The following is a 21,449-nucleotide window of genomic DNA, read 5'->3' on the forward strand; positions in this document are numbered from 1 at the left end:
ACACCAAAGAGCTCACAATGTAAGTAACTGTCTCAAATTTACAAAGAAAATTCATGGTACAGCTTGGAATAGAACCAGAGTCTCCACTCCCAGTTCTCTTCTGTGACCACTGTACCCCACTGTTTCAGCTAGTAAAACTTATTTTAAATTTGCTACTGTTATTGCCCTGCAGATATTGTGTGAAGAAATGGGCACAAAATCTTTCCTAATGGGACAGCACAACTGGTCTGATCACTGAAATCTGTTCCCAGTTCACCAACAGATTTTCATATTATATTTGGGAGAAGATGACACGGGCCATATGTAACAAAGCTGTGGGTAAATTAGCTCCCTGGGACACATGATTGGAATGACCATTAAGTAGGCAAGAGCGCAAGTCCTCTTCTGAACAAGAAGGAAGTAATACCATTTGAACTTCTGAAGGATGGAGGTTTTTCACTGCTCCTCTCCCAGGAAAATTAAAATTCTGGGAGGATGTATCTCAGGTGCACACTTTTTTGCTGACACTTTTAATAAAACTACAGAAGGCAACACTAGTAGACATGCTACTATAGGTATAATAGTGGTAATAACACTGTTCTTGGGATACAATTAACATATTGAGCAGAGACTGGAACAGAACAAAAATGCATATGAGAAGCTCCATTTCCGTAAGGAAACTGTTTGTCTAAACAACATACTGCAGTTTAAAGTATCACTAAGGACCTCAAGAGATGGAGAATGACTGTGAAGGCTCTATGCTCCATTAGGAACCCAAAGGATTAAAATTAATTAAAAAAAAACATTATTTAAGCTCTGAGCAGAGAAATCAAAACAAGGGTTGGACCGAACTGCTATGCACTAGAACGCCACTTTTCTTGTGCAGCCATCAGTTACTTCCATACACAGTATGGCCTTTGGGTCAGACTGTGGCTGGCTCTGCCCCATTTGCGACAGCTACAATATGCATAAAAAGAAATCCTCATCGCTTATTAAAGACTCTTGTTCAAAATGCACTGGAGATGCTTTCAGCGCGTAGTACCTACCCAAATTAGGTGCACTTGCTGTCCTCTTGTTATTTTTTATCTTGAAAAAGCCGCGTCCAAATGAAGACCTGGCTTTCCGGGTACCAAAACTGTCGTCCTCTCCGGTACCGCTATGGCTTGGGGATTTTGGAGGGAGGGTTCCACATTTGGTACCTTCCACGAGCGCTTTAGTCTGATGAGTCAGGAGAACAAAACTTCAAAACTCAACTGCACCATAAAAAAAGCTTTTAATTGTGTACAATCAATTCTGAAGATAATCTGGAAATAAAGGTAGCATTTGTACTGTAAAATAGCATATAGCATGCATGTACTGAGTTTAGATTAAATAAGCAAGATCTTCAGTTTAAAATACGTTCAGAACTCAGTTACAGTCACTAGCTGTTAAACAGTGGCATTTCTGTTCTAAACATTTCATGTCTCGCAAAAGTGAGATTTTGAAATAATACATTAACTACACATTCACACGAGGCGCGATTCCGTGAAATCTTGAGCTCCTTTGTCTCCCTCTGAAAGTTTCTGGGAAAAAAGAGGAAGAACAAGCACCTCATGATTGGCCAGCTCTCTGCAGATTGCCAGAAAGTCTCCATGAACCATCCGCCATTTGCAGAGCACAGTATGGAAAAAATAAATAAGTAAATGAATAAATCCCTGGACTAGCAGCAGCCCCACTGACAGAAATTGCTGGACCCCAGGGCAGAACAGTTAATGGGCCCCCACTCATGCACAAGCTGCATCCATATGGATGAGGACTGCCTGACATTTGGGCAGAACTGCGCCCTGCAGTGGCTGAGCACGCTCTTCCGTCATGGCCTGGGCTTCCACATGTCAGCCCCACCCCTGTCGCTGCCACCAGTACCACCCCACACATGCCAAAGAACCCTGAAGCTTGCCTGGGTGATTTGAAGGTAGGCCCCTGGGCCCTTTAAATCTCCTGAGTCACTTGGGCAGTTGTGCTTTTTGCCCCTCCCCCCACAACTTATTCCTGTCCTTGGGCCTGACTAGCAGTCTATTTCCATTGTCCAATTGAAAGAAACAAAAGCAGCAAGCAAATAGCATGCAGTTTCCCAGCTCTGTAAGGGGAGGAGAGCCAGGAGCCAGGCTGCTGCCTGGTTCCCAGCTCTCTGCTGCTTGGGGGTGGGGAGGACTCAGGAAATTGACCAGCTCATGGCTGGTCAGTTTACCAGGCCCCTGAAGTAGCAGCCTGGTTCCCTCCTGCGCTGTGCTGGTCAGTTTCCTGGGGTCCGCAAGCAGTGAGGAGATGGGAACCAGGCCGTCCCTGTCCCTGGCTCCCCATCACTCTGGGAGACAGGAAACTGACCAGCCGACCAGGTCAGCCCACCAGCTGGTCAGTTTCCCGGCTCATGCAAGCCCAGGGGAGCTGGAAGCCAGGCTGTAGCCTGGTTCCCATCTCCTCCCTGACTTGCGAAAAAATTTGAGTTACCTGGGGGTTGCAGGAACACAACCTCCATGTAACTTGAGGGTTTACTGTATATTGTGGAGACATAAAATAGATTTGTAAAATTCTGGCAGCTTTGATCATCAAGATGAGAACTATAATATTAACAATCACTCTCTGTTTATGCTGGGTTTTTAAACAAATGGTGTGTAACTTTTCATGGTCTCTGACTGGTGAGGTAAATGCACTCACACCTCAAGTACAACAATTCTCCTGAAGAAAAACAGTCATGCCTATTAAAGTGTAATCTGAGATATGAGGATTCTTTCCAATTACTTCGACTAGGAAACAGTGGCTGCATACTAGGTAGCGGTTGGTAAATGGTTACTTTTTAATGGCAACCACTGTAAAAAGATAATTGCAACTCTACTACAAAACAGCATGAACTTGGAAGGTTTCTCAAATAGAAAAAAAACAAGTTATATGCAAATGCTATAAAGATAAATAAATCAGAGACCAGCTTTTTTAGTTCATGGTGGAGCAGTGTGTAACCTCACAGGGATGGAGAAACTTTATATCCCTTGATCCTGGGCTGAGAAGGGTGGAGCATGCTGAAGGAACAGGAGCTGCTTTTGCTGCTCTGCAAGGAATCCTCTGGCTTCCATAGGAGATGCAGAAATGATTTTGGTGGCAAGTCCCACGGAGTCCTACTTAGCCAAGACAACCCATAAAAATAAGGGACATCTTTGGGGCAGGGTGAACATAGATGAGGGGAGAAGCTCAGCTAGGAAGCAGTGATTTGAAGATCTTTGCCTCCAGAGAAGTCGGGGAACAATAGCTATTCAGTGAGTTTATTTATTCTCAGCCAGTCAAAATAAGAGAGAGAGAGAGAGAGAGAGAGAGAGAGAGAGAGAGAGAGAATGTCAATTTGACACAAAAGGGATAGTGGGGACCCAAATACATTCTCTGAATCACACTCCACAACCTCACTTGCAGGTGTGCTATTCTGCCTGAAAAATTCTGAGGCTGTATGTTAATATAGCAATACTATGCAAAACACCTTCTGCTCTCTGCATCACTTCACACACAGATACACATAAAAGTTACCTCTATCGGTTTCTGTTCAGGTTCTTTGTCCTGTTTGGGAAGGATAAAGAAGTGTTAAAACTCCTAGTTATTACAGTTATTTAAATCATATCAGTTAATAATAGTGAGCTTTCTTTGCTATTTTTCAAAAGAAATCACTTAAAAACTATACTTCCCCTAGATTAATGCTAATGCTTAATGTTTTTTTTTCTCTCCCCACCCCATACATACCATTCTGTTTAGATTTTGGATTTCATAATATAGTCCTTTTTAATTCCTGATTTATTAATGACTTTGTACAAATGAGATTGGATCGAATTATAAAAATTACACACACATAATTTTGGCAAAAAGCCTTTCTGTGAGCACAGTGCAAATAAATCTTACCAAGTATAATTGCAGGTTTGCCCTGCCATAGCTCTCCATTTGGAAGTGAGTCTGAATTATAGCTGATTATCAGATTTCAATATAGCAGGACTCAGATCTACCCTAACCATTTAATTTTGGTTCTCATTAAAGGCAGATGAAGATTTTTAACCCTAAGCAAAATTCACTTTCCTACATGTCCATAATTCACCTATCTCTAGCTCTGATATGCTCAGGTCTCTAGTTTTTAACTTTCTCTGCAAACTTACACGAACGACAATGGCAAACTGACTTGTCTTTACTATGACTTTACATCTAGTTGGCAACTTGAGTTAAGATACACCCTTTAATCTAATGAAGACACAGCTTTGGAGTGCAGGAGATTTCTTTATGTAAATCTGCCTCGCATTCAGTGACAGATTTTCTCCTTCCTTAACATCACAGGATTCTGTTACAAATGGGGCCACAACCAGCTGTAAATTGAACAAACAGAGCTCTACTCTGCTCCAGACCTCATGCGGGAAAGAGAGGCAGAACTGGTGGAGGAAGTAGCTCTATGCCAGCTAAGAGAACTTCCATACTGCCATATGAATTCTAAGACAGCCAGCGACAGCCAAATTCCAGTCCCTTGCACCATTCAAGAGGCCACAAGTGGGGTAGACAACCTGAGCTGAAATAATAAGGTGGAAAAAAAGGACTAAAAAGCAAAACTAACCACTTCTGAGGCCTCTTTCTTCAGATTGCCCAGACAGCTAGATTCCTGCAGGGCTGAAGCTCTACAATAAGAACACAAAAATCAAAATTAGTAGAGGATCAAATTTATTGTTTCAAAGACAAATGTATACTGAACAACTACATAAAAATTGTATTACAGCACTCCTTTGTTAATTCCTCCCATGGTGGTGGCTACTTATTAGGAGATGTTCCATAGCATAATTACTGCTAATTATACTAATGCTGGAGTGGCAGGAAGATAAACTCTGAAATTCTTTGCTTCAAAGTTACATTTTCCAAAAGGTAAGCTGAAAATACACATCCAAAACATACACTTGCATGAGGCAAATTGCATGCATAACTTGCAAGCAAACGTAAGTCATGTGTACATGGTAAAAAAAAACAAAATCTCCAAGCCCACTGATATTACATGACTAGACTGAAAATATTTCATGCTACAACAGAAGTAAGACACCAGTATACATTTGTAGAAAGAGCATGATAAATTATTATAGGATATAGGTGTCAACACTGAAGTTGTCAGGAAACTTTCAACATCACCATATTATTTTTAAATAATTTAATATGGTTAGAATTAGTGCACATATTTTCACATGATCACTAAAAAAATCTTTAAAAATACAGTGGAAAGGCATCTATGCAGAAGCATTTAATTCCTTGAAATAGTACTTACAGTGGACTGTCACAAGGCTGTGTTTCTACAGAGGAACCTGGTGCTTTTCCTTCACTGTAAATCAAATAGCACACTACATTATAAGACACCTAAGAATCCCATCAATACATATCCTATTGGTACAGAATTCCTGTCTTCTCATCTAGTGAATTTTAACTCTCTTTTCACCTGAATGGTTATTTATTATCACAAATCAAATTTTTCCCTTTTGTTATAAAGGAAAAAGGGTGAGAGTGAACTCAAAAAACATAACAAAGACTTCCTACATCACTGCAAGCACTACAGGCTAATCAACATATTCTGGCATTGAGTCTGAGTAAATGAAGAGGTCACAGCATGTGTCGCATTTCACATGCCATTGCAATAATTGAGGACACAGGCAACTTATGAAAACTCTGGCAATGAGTGTGGTCCCGGTGTTTTTCTTTAGAAATAGAGGAAATGAACAAGAAATGAGATTCGCACTGCCTAAGGCTTAAGCTACACGAGTGGCAGCACAGCATGAAGAAATACATAAATCAGTGGAAGAGTGGGAAGAAGGTGTGGAGGAGAGAGCAGAGAAAGACACAGATCCTGATTCAGAAATATATAAGAACAAGTGCTGTCCTGGGTGGAGATGCTTTCCTGGATCAGGGCCAAAGAAAGCACACTTCAACACTTGTCTGCTCTAGTTTTCTCACTAACATCAAAGATAATCTTATATCAATGAGAATTCATGACATTTCGATTCCCAATATTGCATATTATTATAAATAAAAATAATGTATGAGATCTTCAAAAGACAATTTAAGGAGTTTAGCCAAACGCCCCCCCATCAGGCTTTACCAGGAGTTCCGCAGTTAAGGCTGTACTCATTAAGTCAGCTTTAAAAAGGTCAACCAGTGCCCCTTATTAAAATCTGCACTTATGTAGGCTCCAGGCGAGAAAAACCCATTCCACTGTTATAAGCCAAGCCTAAGGAAGTCTGTTCCTCAGACTTCTTGAAAAGGTGGTTCATCTTCCTGATAGTTTAGTTATGGCTCTAGTGATCAGTGCTAGCTAGCCACTCTCCGTTTTCATTTGGTTTTTGCAGTGCTTTGTGCAGTGATTTTTAGTAACTATGGAAAACCTCTACAAACAAATCACTTACAAAAAATTCACACTACACATTATGATATTATATCTCAAACTAAGCTGTTTATCATAACAAAGAACAGTCAAGTAGCACTTTAAAGACTAGCAAAATAATTAATTAGCACTCAAGCTTTAAAGTGCTACTTGACTCTTCTTTGTTATGATAGTTTATAGACTAGCACGGCTCCCTCTCTGTTACTGTTAAGCTGCTTATATAAAAGATAAAAACAATTACCCTGTTTCCTTACCACACTCCATCAGCCTGATGTTCATCCCTGAAAGAGGGTGATGGCCTCTTTAAGGGGGAAATGCGGCCAGACATGTATTTGCCATAGGTCACCAGTTACTTCCAGACTGAGGCGGCATGGTTAAGGAGGGTCAAGTGATAGCACAAGGTACAGTGATAGTACAAGGGCTGAGAGAGCTCAGTCTTCCCTGTAGAACCATAGGGAATGGGCAGGTTCTTGTATATGGCTGGCTCAGTGCTAGGGTCAGCAGAAAAAGGGTTCTCCAATGGAACCAGTGCTCTACTGGACCAGGGCCCAGCAGGGGCTCAGAACTGTAATCAAGGGCTGAGTGCTCTAGCCCAGAGCCATAAAGTTTCTCAGAGGTTTCCCAAAATCCGGTCCCAGAGCATGAGCAGAAGAAAAATAACCAAGGGTAGAAGAACTTTTATGTTTGCTGGGATATTTTAGTTGGACATTTGCTACCCCAGAAGGGCTTATGGAGGGGGGGGTGTGTGTGTGTGTGTGTGTGTGTGTGTGTGTGTGTGTGTGTGTGTGTGTGTGTGTGTGTGTGTGTGTGTGTGTGTGTGTGTGTGTGTGTGTGTGTGTGTGTGTGTGTGAGAGAGAGAGAGAGAGAGAGAGAGAGAGAGAGAGAGAGAGACTTGGCCAGAAAGCTACGCCACAGCTCCAGCACTGACTAGTTTGTGCGATGGAGACCCATCTCAGGGAAAGAAACTGAAGCAGGGAACACCTATCACGTCACACTCAGCCAGCGGGGAGACACTACAGGGCAACATATCCCCACAACAATCCTATCAATTTCAGTGCCTTCTTTCTTAGCAAGCACATTGCACGTTACTGGTGCTATAATGGATAACAATAGACATGAATAAACAAGTTGGTTTGATAAGCATACAGTTTAGCCCTACAGTATAATATGTGACAGCGCTAGTTTGACTAACAAACAAAATTACACCTAACATGTCGCAACAAAACTTTGGCTTTATATACGAGTTAGAAATAGTTTGCAATAACTATACCTCACATCACTCGTAATGTCTGGTTTAAGCTGTGCTTTTACTTTTTCTGTAGCTGCTTCTGAGCTTTTGGATATTGGTGAAAAAGCTGGGATTGATACTTGCAAGATGCTGGTGTGAATCTGCAATGAATTCTTTTAAAAAAAAAAAAAGTATCCTTCATTACAAACTCTGAATGAAAATAAGAATCAAATAGATCAGTCACAAAATAAAAGTCTGACACAAAGCACCTGGTATATTTTCTGTTTACTATAAACATAGTCGAGTGCCTATAAAGATGAGCCGGGCTGAAGAGCTTAAAATCCTCTGATATACATAGAAGGTATAATAGGATGGATAAAAGCAGCATAAAACTCTTGATGCTGCCTGATCAATGCCTCTCCCCCATGAACTCCCATATGATGCGAAAAAGTAGTTCACTCTCCGTCTCTGTTCACTCCTGGGCTGCTACGAGACACCCAACAAGGCTGACAATTATTTAATCTATTTATTTCCTTTCAGATAGAAAGTGCCTCTCTGTGGCTGTAGGCACTAGGGGTCTGATCCAGCACAGCACTTAAACACAGGCTGAATACGGACTTATTTACACACACACAGCTTTACGCAGGGGATACATCCTATTGGTTTGATGGGACTACTCACATTTATATCAGAACAGAACAGTAAAATACATGCATACTGTTAAAATTATTTGATAAAAACACTACCAGGAAAAGTCCTATGGAACGTAATAGAAAACTAAATTTCCAACAGGACATTTGAAACATCACTTAGGTTTTAATAGAAAATTATATGCTCGCTCTTTGATTCAATGGTATAATTCAAAAATACCCATACAAACATGGTTTTGGCTTGAGCGATTCTTGGAATAAACACAAGTTGAAATCCACAAGCTCTGCTGCACCCCTGCCATGCTCACCCTGCAGCCTGGTTCCCAGGTCCCTGCAACTTGGGGGAGCCAGGAAACTGAACAGTGCTACTGCACCGGTCAGTTTCCTGGCTCCCACCAGTGATGGAAAGCTGGGAGTCAAGTGCAGTCAGGACTGGGGGACCCATTGGTGGCAGGGCCCCTCCCCGGACCTCATCCCAACTTATGAGAAATTTGACTTTCGTGGCTGCCCAGGAACACAACCCACACGTGAGTTCGAGGGCTATGGTACTCTCTATCATTTTTCATGTGGATTTTTAAAAAGTAATTTTAACCCCCTATTTAATATCTACATAACGTTAATAGCTGAATTCACTTTATGTATTTGTTTAAATCCGTCCCTGGAAGCCTTTAAGCAGGTGCTTAACTTTGTGTTTGTGCTTATGTCCCATTAAATGCTATTTCAGTGCGATATGCCCAGATGTTTAAGTAATTTGCTGAACTGAGGTCCAAACATAAAAGTAAGAGAAAATTATATTTTTCCAATTTTTTTTAATCTCAGATATTAGTAAACACAAGGAACAGTTTAAATACATGTAGTATAACAGGACAGTAGATAAATACTTCCCCATTATTTTACAATGCAAATGCAAGACATGTTTGTAAAGGAAACTGAAGATAGAATGCAGCTGGGTATCTTCATCATCTCCATCTGCCCTCTCTTGTTTTACACTTAAATTGCAAGCCCTTTGGGATGGGATTTCAGCTGCCTTTGTACAACTGTTAGTGCAATGGTTTCTCAGTCCATGACTAGGGCTTCTAGGTACTACAATAATACATTTCCACCCTCGTTCTTTAAATCGGCACCAAGAAAAGCAATATATGAATGTATACATTCTACACACAGAATCGAACACCCTATTCCATGCTATTCAGTGCCTTTCAGAAGGCAGCAGCACCAGACTTGGAAAATATACTAAATAAAAACTAGAGTCTTAATCTCACCAATAACCGACACAAATGAGTAACTTTTCACATATGAGTAGTCCCACAGAAGTCAACAAGGCTTACTCACACATATAATGTTACTTGCATGTATCTCTGACAGATCAAGACCATGACAGATAATTGTAAGAGCTCAGACCATTTAAAATGTTCTAACGTAAGATGGTTAACAAATAAAATGTGGAACAATTATTCAAAACTTAGGGTACTTCAGAAGCCAAGACAACTCGCATGCTATAAATTCACAGTGTGTTTTAAAACATGGATTGAGTCAGTGAGAGGAAAGAAGTACAAAACAGATATCCAGAAAGAGGAGGACTGAAGAGTACTGAAGATAAGAACATCAGAATGGCCATTACTGGGTCAGGCTAAAGGTCCTCGGGTCATATGTTCCGACAATGGCCAATGCCCAGTGCCCCAGAGGGAATAACATTGCAGGTAATCATCAAGTGATCTACTCCCTTTCATTCATGCCCAGATTCTGGTACACAGATGCTAACGATGCCCTCCCTGCCCGTGCTGGCTAACAACCATCAATGGACCTATTGTCCATGAATCTGTCTAGTTCTTTTTTAAGCCTCATATAGTCTTGGCCTTCACAACTTTCTCTAGCAGAGTTCCACAGCTTGACTGAGTGTTGTGTGAAGAAATACGTGCTTATAAAATGCAGCAAATTTTGCTATTCAGAGAATTCACCACATTACCTCAGTGTAATATATTACCTGATGCTATACATAACTGCCATGATACAGTACTCTCTCTTAAAGCCCAACCCTCCACTACCTGTTCACCTAGATCACCAGCTGAAGGAATGCTGGGCCATGCCCTACGTTTAAAGGGACACTACTATTATCAACTTAAAAGAATCAGACTCCTCTGAAATTTTTTGACCCACTATTGTTACAAGGTACCCTGAAGATTACTATAAAGTAAATATTTGTGTGTATGTGTGGGAGAGGGGAGGTAAGACCGGAAAGGAAATAGTTTGTTTCAGTTTGCTTAGTGCATTTGGTGTACAGCTATTTCCACTGGTGTTCTCTGTATAATCAATTAGTTCTTCATTATGCATGAGAGCTTTGAAAGGTGAGATGAATATTTTAAATTTAGGAAAACATACTTGTAAAATCAAGCACGTTGGCAGGGGGCAGATCATAAACTACCTGTAATTCAATTTTGGAAATGGAGAAAATTTCAACTTCACTGTGTTCCTTTACTGCAGTATATATATTAAACTGAGTATTTAAAATCAGTTCATTTCAGATAACTGAAAATAAGCTCTTAAATAAGATTTTGCATAAAATCAATGAGAATACAGACCCAGGCAAGTATAGTATGAATCACATTATCAAGTATTGATACACTGAGAGAAAGTATAGAACAATACCTCTTCGGGAGCACTGGTATTAGACTCCTCATGACTTGGAGAGCTGATTACTGGAACAGGCAATGAGCTTTTCTCTTGATCAATTAAATTCTGCATGTCCAAAAAAACCGCTGAAACAGATCCTGAATTTAAAAATTCCTCACATTCACTTTCTTTGCCTAACAGAAAAGAGATGCAAACGGACTGGCTTTAGTTCAGTATGTTTGAGTAGTATTCTGAGGACAAAGCCAGGACTTTTATTTAAGGGTTCAATAGGGCAACAGACTGAGAGGTTGGGGGAGAGTGACAGTGATAGGAGTAGACAGGGTGCAAGGGTGGGATGGCTGGCTTCTTTAACCTCTTCCTGACTGGCACCATGATTCCCTTAACAGAGTTTAAAGCAATACTCCAACAATAAAAAGAATGTCTCAGTGGCTAATAGAAGGAGCTCCAAAATTCCAGCCATACCAAAGCAGGCCATAAGTTAAAATACCCATCGCTACAAGGCCCATACAATAAAAGGCAAGTTAAGTTTCCCAATGAGAGTCAGATCCTTAACTGGTGTAATTCAGCATAGCTCCACTGGCTTTAACAGCATTATGGCAACTTCAAGCTGAAAATCTGGTCTTCTGAATCCTTATTTGGAATTTCATGTCTAAGCAATATTTGGAACAAACCCTGCATGCTGAGAAGCGAACATGTTTTTTAAATCCAAGAGGGCTGAATTTCTTCTAAATCGCTGTCTACTGTCTGTGTATCCGTCCATCCATGCATCCAGTCATTCAAATGTGGTATACAGCTTCCTCTTATCGTAACTTACAGCAAAGTCAGGGTTTGGTTGTGCCAGGAAAATGGGATTTACATGGAATGCAATTGCTTCACATCAAATGGAAAGGGAGGAGTGTGATAAGAGGGACAGTTATGCTCATGAACGACTAGAGGTGGGTGGGCAGCAAGTACCCAGCCCCAGGGGAGCAGCTGGTGCGAGACCTGTGTGGTCCCTCCACCCAGGCCAGCCCCAGGCAAAGCCAGATAAATCTTATAGTTTCAAATGAATGTTCTTTCAAAGAAGTATAGTAAGTGAACTCCAGACAGAGTCTATGAGGTTTATCTGGGGTTCCTGTGGAATCAGAAAGCATAATCCTCACGTAAACACATGAGGAAAGATATTTTACTGTGCCACTGCGAGGCTGGACACAGACACTGAGGTTAGTGGAAAAGGACTGATGATGGCTTGGTGCCCTCCCAATTCCAAGCTACTGCGAAGGCCACTGTGGTCCCTGGAGTAAGTTAGCCCTGAAGAGTTGCCTGTGTCCCAGTTCCTATGTAGCAGCACTGCCTGTAATCCCCATCATACTTTGTGCTGTGGCTCTGTCCCTCTGACTGCTGTCCTCTCTCATTTATACCTAAAGCAGGGCTTATGGTGGGGCCCACATGGAGCAGTGGGAAAGCCAGATCATACAGAGCCTGGGCTGGAGGGAAGCTTAGCCTAGCTGGGTCCAGGTTTCCAACAACTCATTTACAGAACTGTGGCTGCATCAAAGAGCCACAGGGGACTGAAGCATCCTGCTCACACTATTATATTTCCTAACAGCAGCAGAAACCCACACCCTGCACACAAGCATTTCTGCGGGTTCTTTTTCAATATGGTGAACATTTTTTATTAATGTATCAAGCCCCAAAATGCTACACACAGAGGTTTCTTTTGCCATTCTCAATGAACCAAAAGGAACAGACGTGTTTATCTCAAATGTAAGATGAAGAATCAAAATCTGCCCCCACTGTGTCACTTGAGTCATTCATGGGGAAAATGGGGACACAGCTCAGAGCAGTAAATAATTGGAAAAAGAACAGTCAAAATCAATTACTGTGCTAGCTTCTAAATAAGAAAAAAAAATCTGACAGTTTGTACTGTGCCACAAATCAATGGAGCCTCATTCTGCCAATTCCCTGCCATGTTAGAGCTTGTGCATTCTGCTTTCACTAATAGCACAGCCATTCTTTAAGTGGTTCAGTAATGTTGAAAAGGCTATGGATTTCTACGCTTCGGAGCAACACCGAAGTACCAGATGACTGACAGTGAAAAGAAGCAGCTGCAAGGCATTCGCAGCACTGTGTTTCTAGCTCCTATGATATAGTATCAAAGTAAAATTTAAACCTTACTGCCTCTCTTTCTCTAGCTGAAAACATTGGCTCTGTCAACAGAAGTCACTGTTGGAAAAGATTTCCCGAAAAAACTTTTGTCCGCAGAGTTTGGTCACACACAAAAGCCAATTGGAGGAGTCCTCTGTCGACAGAGCGGGCGGACTGCCCAGCCGCTCTCTTGACCAAAACAGGCACCCGGAAGCACTGCAAGCAGGGCTGGCCATTCTAGATCAAAGCAGCAGAAATGGAGCACTTTAAAGACTAACAACATGATTTATTCGGTAATGAGCTTTTGTGGGACAGACCCCCTTTATCAGATCATGAAGTGGGTAAGTCCCACGAAAGCTCATCACTGAATAAATCATTTTGTTAATCGTTGAAGTGCTACACTTCTGCTGCTTTGGTTTGCTGGACTACAGACTAACACACGGCTATCTCTCTGTTACTATGCATTGTTCCACACGTCCTCTTTGTGAAGAGAAGGCCTCCCAGAGCGTCCACACAGCTTTTTTGTCTACAGAAGCTATCAACAGTGATATTATGCCTCACGCCTGAGAGGCAGAACGCTGCCGGCAAAAGTGCTGAGTTTCGTCGACAAGCGATCATTTCTTGTGGCATGTAGGGCGTTTTGCACGTGGCTGTTCCAACAGTTGTGTGGAGAAAACTGGGAGTTTGTGCACAAAACTCACTAGTGTAACTGTGGCCGCTTTGTCCTGTGAACCATACAAGAGAGAAACAGACTCATTTTCTGCGGCATGTGAAGTGTCTCAAATGCACACCACTGAACCTTGGATTCAATCTCCCACCTTCTCTCTCCATCCCCATTACTAAGCAGGTTAATTTGTCATACCAATCTTTGCTCATTTCAGGTCAGTGATCAAATTTTATGACATAGACATATGAAGTTTGTATACAGGGACATGCAAGCTGGGGTCTAATGACACTAGTAGCTAAATCATTTACCATGAGGAGGTTAGTCCTCTCAGCTCCAGAAAAGATTACGTTCCTACATTCTCATCCAAAGCCCACTGAAGTCAATGGCATTCCTTCCACTGACGTCAACAGCCTTAGCATCAGGCTCTCAGTGACCCAAAAACGACTGCTTTCACCATGCACCTTGTCTAAACAGGAATTTGTAGAAGTGTGTCTGTGTGTGTTACATAGGACAACAACAACAGAGATGCAAAGCCGCACACTCACTGTAAGCTTGACAGTTTGGCATTGATAGAATTCATCTGGTCCTTACGGATGGTTACGGAGGCACGAATTGGTGATTTTCTCAGGGTGGTGCAACAGGGACAGAACAAAGGTAGCTTGGATGTCTTGCTTCCAAACAGAAACCCTAGGACTGAGTTTTTCGAGTGTGTTTAATTCCCATATTTTGAAAGGTCAAAGGCACTCAGGCCACAAACACCCCCCACCTTGATCTTCACCACCATGAAGTTTTTCGGCAGAAATTCCTCTTTTCTTTAAAAATGGTCCTGGGGCTAAATAAGATTGCACAGCTCATCTTCATTCTCTGGCATTTTCCAACTTTTGAGTGTTTGCTTAGGAAACCTGAATAACCCTTTTACAGCACAGAATTCTACCTCTTGAGCTATGGGACTGAGTGCATTATCTGGCAGGTGAGAAGTCTGTGATCGCAGAGGGGTGGAAGGCCATACGTAACATGTGCCAGCTTTTAAGGGATGGTCGCGGGAGTCTGGTCCATTCTGGTTCCTTCCCTCTTCCCATTCCACATAATGGGTGAGGGAGAAGGTTCTTGTTCTAGGTCATCTTCTCCACGGGGAGAATGGGAGCCTGAGGCACATGCTGGCTCAGAGAATGTGATGAAGGTGGATGAGGTCAAGCTTGGCTTTCTCCTGCCCATCACTTATTCCAGGGGTTCTCAAAAACTCCACCACACCGCGATCCCCTTCCGACACTAAAATTACTGCACTGCCTCAGTAAGGTAGGGAATGAAACCTGAGCCTATATACAAACTCTACAGGCCCAGGGAGCTGGGAGCGGCAAAGCACAAGTGCTTCAGCTCCCAGCAGGGGCCTATACCCTGAGCCCCGCTGCCCAGGGCTAAAGCCCTCAGCCTTTAGATTCAGCCCCATGTGGCAGGACTCAAGATTCAGCCCTGGGTTCCAGCAAGTTTAAGCGACCCCTGGTGACCCCAGTAAAAGGGGTCTGAGACCCACTTTGGGAACCTGACCTCCCAATTTCAGTACTGCTGGCCTATTACTGCAGTTGCTTTGTCAGCCCTCAAATATTCCTAGTGCTGGCGTGTGATGCTGCTACAGTGATGGAGGATGCTCAGCTCTTCAAAACAGTCATGTCCGGGTATTATTTTGGAAGGCTGCCAATTCTCCCCAAGCATTCGCCCCTGCTATTTTTAACAGTTTAAACCTCAATGGGATTTTGTGGGTCAAAGAAAGAGGAATTTCTCTAGCCCAAGGACTTTCCCCTTCCTGGATTTCAAAGGCTTGCAGCAGTCAACAGAGGTGACAGGGCCTCTCAAAATACAGTCATGAGAATCCCTTTAAAATGGAAAATATCAGGCCATCTAATTTATAGGAGTTGCTACCTGCTCCCTACAAAATCATCAAGGCGAGTTCTCTCTGGTGTTAACTGGTGTAACCGCTTTGTCTGCAATGGAGCTATACCAATTTACATCATTTGAGGAACTGGTTCTTAATACAACCTTACCTGGAAAGATAGTAAGTGCAAGAGCTAAATACCTAATAGTGCCCTGGTATGTGTCCAGTTTACATGTCAGCAAAATGGGAAATCTTGGCACTTGCACCGTACCTTTTTTACCCTGAGCCATTACCACCATGTCCTGCACTTTCTTATAGCGATTCAGGGACTGTCGCAGCTCTTCTATCTTCCGATCCTAAAATAAAGATGGGGTCCATCAAGTCATTTCTCGTACGAAGAGTCAAAAATAAGAAATGGAAGCCGAAATAAATTAAACCAGTTTAACATAAAAACTCAAAGCCTGCGGAATGCTGAACATCCAAACCTGGATCTATATTTGGTAAAATCTGGGTTCTTTATAAAGGACGTAACCAAAATTTAGCATCTAAATGTAGAAGATTCAAATTCCCCAAAATTTAAGGTGGGCCTCAAATTTTGCAGCTTTATCCCATCTCCAAAAGAAAACAAAAACATCATGTATTCATATTTTATGCCATTTTTAAAGAAAAGGGCACTCAGTCTATTGATTTTAGAGGCTTAGATGAGGTACAGGGACAAATTCTCAAAAGACATCTGCAAATTCTACACAAACTCATACGCATACACAAAATGATATGCGCATGTGCAAACAGTGGGCATCCACATTCAAAATGTGCTACCTACTTTATTGAAAACTCCTGTTCAAATCTGGCCCACAGTAACTCACGGGTCTTCTAAGCAGAGATTTACATTTTCAAAGTAGTTTATGTGATACGCCCTGAGCCACAAACGTTACTGATGTGAGGGGCCCCACTGAATTCAGTGGCACTACTTGTGGGAGGAAGGATTACTTTCAAGGCCAGGATTTGCAGTATACAATGATTAAGTGCCAATTTATGTTCCCATCAGAAGCGATTGCAATGCACCTGCTCACTTCAATGAAGACAGAATCAGATCTTTATTGATTAATCTTCAGAGTGAACCGTAACCATTCACGTCAGATGACTGCAACAGAGACGTGATATCACACAACTTAATGAGTGACTGTTTTGCTACCTTTTCTTCATTCGCTGCCATTAGCGACTCCACAGCCTTCTTCATTTTCTGTACCTCTACATCTAGAAATACACAACACAATTGCACAGGTCAGAGGAAATGAGAAGGCAAATGGAAAAAACAAAACATCCTGACAATTTCTGAAGTGAGGCCTACAATAAATTAGCAAACAAAATGCAAACCAGGAAAAATTATTTTGATCTGAAATGTAAAGCAAGAAAAAGATTCAGAACATTCTCTCGATAGAAGCAGCTTTCAAGTACTAAATGACTGAATTCAGAAAATATTCATATCCCAAACGATTCTAAGAAAACTGCTTACTCATTGAACGATGCTTATTCTGTGCTACTTCTATCCTCTAAATAACGGAATAACTACACATAAGAGTTCCAAACAAAATATTACAAATCAGAGTACAATAAAACAGTCCATTATGGTAACAGCCAAACATTCCACAAGGCATTTTACCAACCCAGCTATACAAATCAATGGAATAAAGCAATGGATTGTGGACATGGTAGGAAAAGCATTGTGTCATAAGGCTTAGTCACAACCCAGAATGTATGTAGAAATGGGAACAGCATGATGGAATGGCATATCTTATTCACTGTGATGAGCAGTCATGCTAGAGTGTGCGCTGTAGTTTAGATCTGGAAAACAATCCTTAAAACAGAGATGAGTGCAAATTGTGCTTCATCTATAATCCTCGCTTACAAAATAGGTAAATGCCACTGTTTACTTTGGCAATCAAAATGGATTTTTTTTTCATTTGGTGTTTTTAAGAGGCAGCAATGCTCTCTTCCTCTTTTGGAAAACTACCTCTTTTGAATGAGCAAATGAAGTTTTAAAATTTAATACGTTAGAAATATAAAAGAGGCATCAAAAGCCCAAGATGTAAAAATTCTGCTTTGCAACATCACAGATTAGAGTTTTAACCTGTTATCAGTTATCACACACTAACAACTGTAACCAAAACAAAAAAGCAGTCCAGTAGCACTTTAAAGACTAACAATATAATTTATTAGGTGATGAGCCTTCATGGGACAGACCCACCTCTCCAGACCATAGCCATACCAGAACAGAGACTCAATATTTAAGGCACAGAGAACCAAAAATAGTAATCAAGGTTGACAAATCAGAAAAACACTATCAAGGTGAGCAAACCAGAGAGCAAAAGGGGCAGGAAAGGGGCTGGGGGCCCCAAGAACCAGACCAAATATTGAGTCTGTTCTTAAATATTGAGTCTGTTCTGGTGTGGCTATAGTCTGAAGAAGTGGGTCTGTCCCACGAAGGCTCATCACCTATTTTGTTAGTCTTTCAAGTGCTACTGGACTGCTTTTTTGTTTTGATAGTAAATAGACTAGCACGGCTTTCTCTCTGTTACTAATTATAACCAATGGTTACTGCTAAGAGGGAGAAGAAAGTTCATTCTCAGCAAAACATAAGGCCAAAGAAAGATGTGCAAGATGCATCATCCTGTGCAAGAGTCGCTCACTGGATAAATTCAGGTGGCTAAAGTTAGATGCACAAGTTCTCTGATAGTGCAACTCCACTGACTTCAGTCAACTTATGTTAGCAGAGTTTGGCCTAGTATATTGTGACTGCGCTTAATATAGAAGGAAACTTTTTATTTATAGATGCCTTTATGAAGAAAAATCTATTTATTCAACCATCTGTAAAAATATGCTTCTTAAGCGGAACAATTTAATTTCTTACAAGCCCTTCTATAACAAGCCACATCCAGTAGGCACATAAAACACCTAGAAATGAGCAAGCATAGCAGGCTCTCCTCTCACTGGCTGTCTCAGGAAACCACATCAAAGATTTTGTTTACGATATTTGCAGTAAAAAGATTTGTATTTAAAAAAAGTCACAGCATATTGAAATTTCTCTTCTTTTCTAATAATGTAAGTGACGGTTATAGATGAGGCAACCTAGCAGCTTTTGTTAAAGCAGTTTTTAAAAAACACATGCAGAAAGCTATAGTGGAGAGGACTTCCGAAGTACAAATGCTTGTGAAAAGACACCAGGAAACCTTACTTTTGTCTTTGAGCTTCTTTTTACAATTTTCATCTGTGCAGGAAAACCCAGTGGATTTGAAATTAGCATACAGATTATGGATGTTAAATACCAGTTAGTATCACACACAGTTACTGTTGATGTCATCAGTGAATCATTCCTTACCCTCAAGATAACAAGAGTAAAACAAACATTTATAATTTAACAGCCCAATCCTCTGAGATTGCACACAACACTCACCTGTTGAAGCCAAACTTTCTAAGGGCACTGGCATGAGAGTTGTTTTGGCCTTATAAAAGGTCTCAGCATATTTTCCCACCTGTACGTTTTCACATAGTTTGTGTTGTATGTATTTTTCCCAGCAGGATGCTCTTACTGTGTCATGTATCACTGTTGACGTGAAATGTACTATGCTTTACTAGCAACTAACAGAAGATGACAGAATGTAATCGTTCAGGTAAGCATATGTCTGTGAACCGCAGCAGATAATCTTCAAATAATGCAATTGCATTCATCGCAAATAAATGCATTGTTTAACATTTTTCCAAAAAGAACAGTATATTGGTTTATTCATAGTAAAGCCAGGGACTCTGTGTGTTTCCGAACTTTGCAAATTATGTCTCCATACCACAAGTTAATGAGAGCATGGAGGCTGAGAATGCTCAGCACCCTTCAGGAAAAAGCTCAACATAAGTAATAAATGCAATACAAATGAACAAACAAAAACTGTGAGGATAATGTACATATTCATCTTTGCAGCAGAAGCCCAGTTTATTTATAGTGCGATAATTCTTCATGCTAGTCTGGCAAATGTAATGAAGCATATTTTACAAAAAAAAATATGCTTCTAGGATAGGTCCATCAATGGCTGGATTGGAATGGTGTCCCTAGACTCTGTTTGTCAGAAGCTGGGAACGGGTGAGAGAGGAGGTGATTACCTGTTCTGTTCATGCCTCTGGAACAACTGGCATTTGGCCACTATCAGAAGATAGGATACCAGGCTAGATGGGCCTTTGGTCAGATGCAATATAGATGTTCTTATATTCTTAATGGAATCTTAGGCTACGTCTACTATGACATAAATTCAGATTTAATAATATTGATTTTATAATGCTGGACTTCATAAATTCAAATCTGACTATCCTCCCCTCCTCATGCGCTCCTCACAAAGTCGACTTATTGCTATCACACTCAATTGGCAAAACATTGACTGTTGCAGCAGTGCACTCTTTGTGGGACCCTACCCCACAGTTCCCTCAGCCCTGTAGCATTCTGGGTATTATCGCTGGTAAAGCATGGGAAAAATGCCCCACAAGTGGTTGCTGGTATCTGACTTCATTTTCTCACATTTCACTGCCCTTATTCCTCTGCCACATAAACAAACATCCATTTTCCAGGTAGAAGGAAGGAAAACTAATGCATCATCAAAGACCGCCTAAACTCTTCTATAACTAAATTGCTTTTTAAAACAGTAGCTGTAACTGAATTATGGAAGATTTTATAAAAAGCAGCAGACGCATGTCTTCTCAGCTGGCCCTCCACTGACTGTCCCTGCTCCCTTGATTATGTCTAATCTCTGAAAATACAGGGACAACGCAAAGCAAGAAGAAAGAGTAGACAGTGATGGTTTTGAAAAAAGATTGGGTGAGGGGAGGGTTCTTGCCTTCCCAGTTCATTATACAGCTTCTGTGCACAGTTTGTGTTCTCAGCTGGCCCTCCACCCACTCTTCCCTGGGTGAAGGGGTCCAAAGTTAGAAGAAGGAGGATAGAAAAGTCTATGAAAAGATTTTTGGCTTCTCTGTTTGCCACACAGGCATTGCCAATGTGGGGGGTGGGGGATGGGGCTCGCCAAATTTCACTGCCTTTGTGGGTTGGTTTGGTATTTGGGAGGTTGAATGGCCAGTTGACAAGGTCCCCAAACATCTTTTTTGGCAGTGGGGTGCGGGGTCTGTGGCTCGAGGGCCACTTGAACTGTTCCCCCCAGGCAGCAGCCAGGACCTGCAATTCATAGCTCCTGGGGGAGATTTTCCCCTGGCTGCAGCTAGCTGCCAGCGTCCTTATTGTGGCAGGGTGTGTGTGTGGAAGGGGTTGAGTGCGGGTGGGGGCTGAAGCAGTATCCGGGCAGAAGTCTCCCCCAGGTGGCAGCCAGGGCCCAAAATTCTTAGCTGCCCAGGGGAGACTTCTCCCAGACAGCAGCAAGGCCCTGAAAGTATTTTTGGTGGAGGTGAGGGGGGCAGTTGAAGCAGTTGACCCTGAAAATTTTTCCTGCCCTTGGAGCCCTCACTGAGCACAAGCCAGGACATGGTGCTACCTGACAGCATGGTCAACACCGAACAGCAGGCATGTCCTCATATTGGGTCAGGGGCTGGCCAGATGATGTGGCTGAGCGTAGGAAAGATTCTGACTGTCTGGCACCTGGGGTGGCCAGGGGGGCTCTCATACAAGGAGGACCACCACAACAGCCTTGCTGTCACATGGTGTGTTGTGGTGAAATGAAGCAGCAGGCTGGCACCAGGAGGTGCAGAAAAATATACCAAGTGCACAGGTAGAAACAGAACCACATTGGGGCTGTTTGTAATGGGTAGATATGCTCACAGCGCTAACAGCAAAGACAGACAGATTGTTTTTCAGCCTCTCATACAAACAGGAGCCCACAGCCACAGGCTTCCTAGTC

General features: G+C 41.9%; 1 protein-coding gene across 17 annotated transcripts in view; it reads right to left on the bottom strand.

The window, feature by feature from the left end:
* PPFIBP1 (PPFIA binding protein 1) overlaps nt 1-21,449 on the bottom strand; it is a 195,727-nt gene that overhangs the window by 28,002 nt on the left and 146,276 nt on the right. For 7 of the 17 annotated variants that reach the window (XM_075004063.1, XM_075004084.1, XM_075004068.1 and 4 more), the window contains 9 exons: nt 19,016-19,165; nt 16,757-16,818; nt 15,833-15,917; nt 10,913-11,070; nt 7,659-7,789; nt 5,282-5,335; nt 4,589-4,649; nt 3,529-3,558; nt 1,026-1,197 (listed from right to left, as the gene is read on the bottom strand). In XM_075004063.1, the coding sequence (XP_074860164.1) occupies nt 1,026-1,197; nt 3,529-3,558; nt 4,589-4,649; nt 5,282-5,335; nt 7,659-7,789; nt 10,913-11,070; nt 15,833-15,917; nt 16,757-16,818; nt 19,016-19,165 (903 nt within the window). Of the gene's footprint in view, nt 1-1,025; nt 1,198-3,528; nt 3,559-4,588; nt 4,650-5,281; nt 5,336-7,658; nt 7,790-10,912; nt 11,071-15,832; nt 15,918-16,756; nt 16,819-18,796; nt 18,830-19,015; nt 19,166-21,449 lie in introns of all 17 variants that reach the window. The other 10 variants (XM_075004183.1, XM_075004174.1, XM_075004191.1 and 7 more) reach the window with 2 other exon arrangements.

This window comes from Carettochelys insculpta, chromosome 1, assembly GCF_033958435.1.
Source record: "Carettochelys insculpta isolate YL-2023 chromosome 1, ASM3395843v1, whole genome shotgun sequence".
Lineage (NCBI taxonomy): Eukaryota > Metazoa > Chordata > Testudines > Carettochelyidae > Carettochelys > Carettochelys insculpta.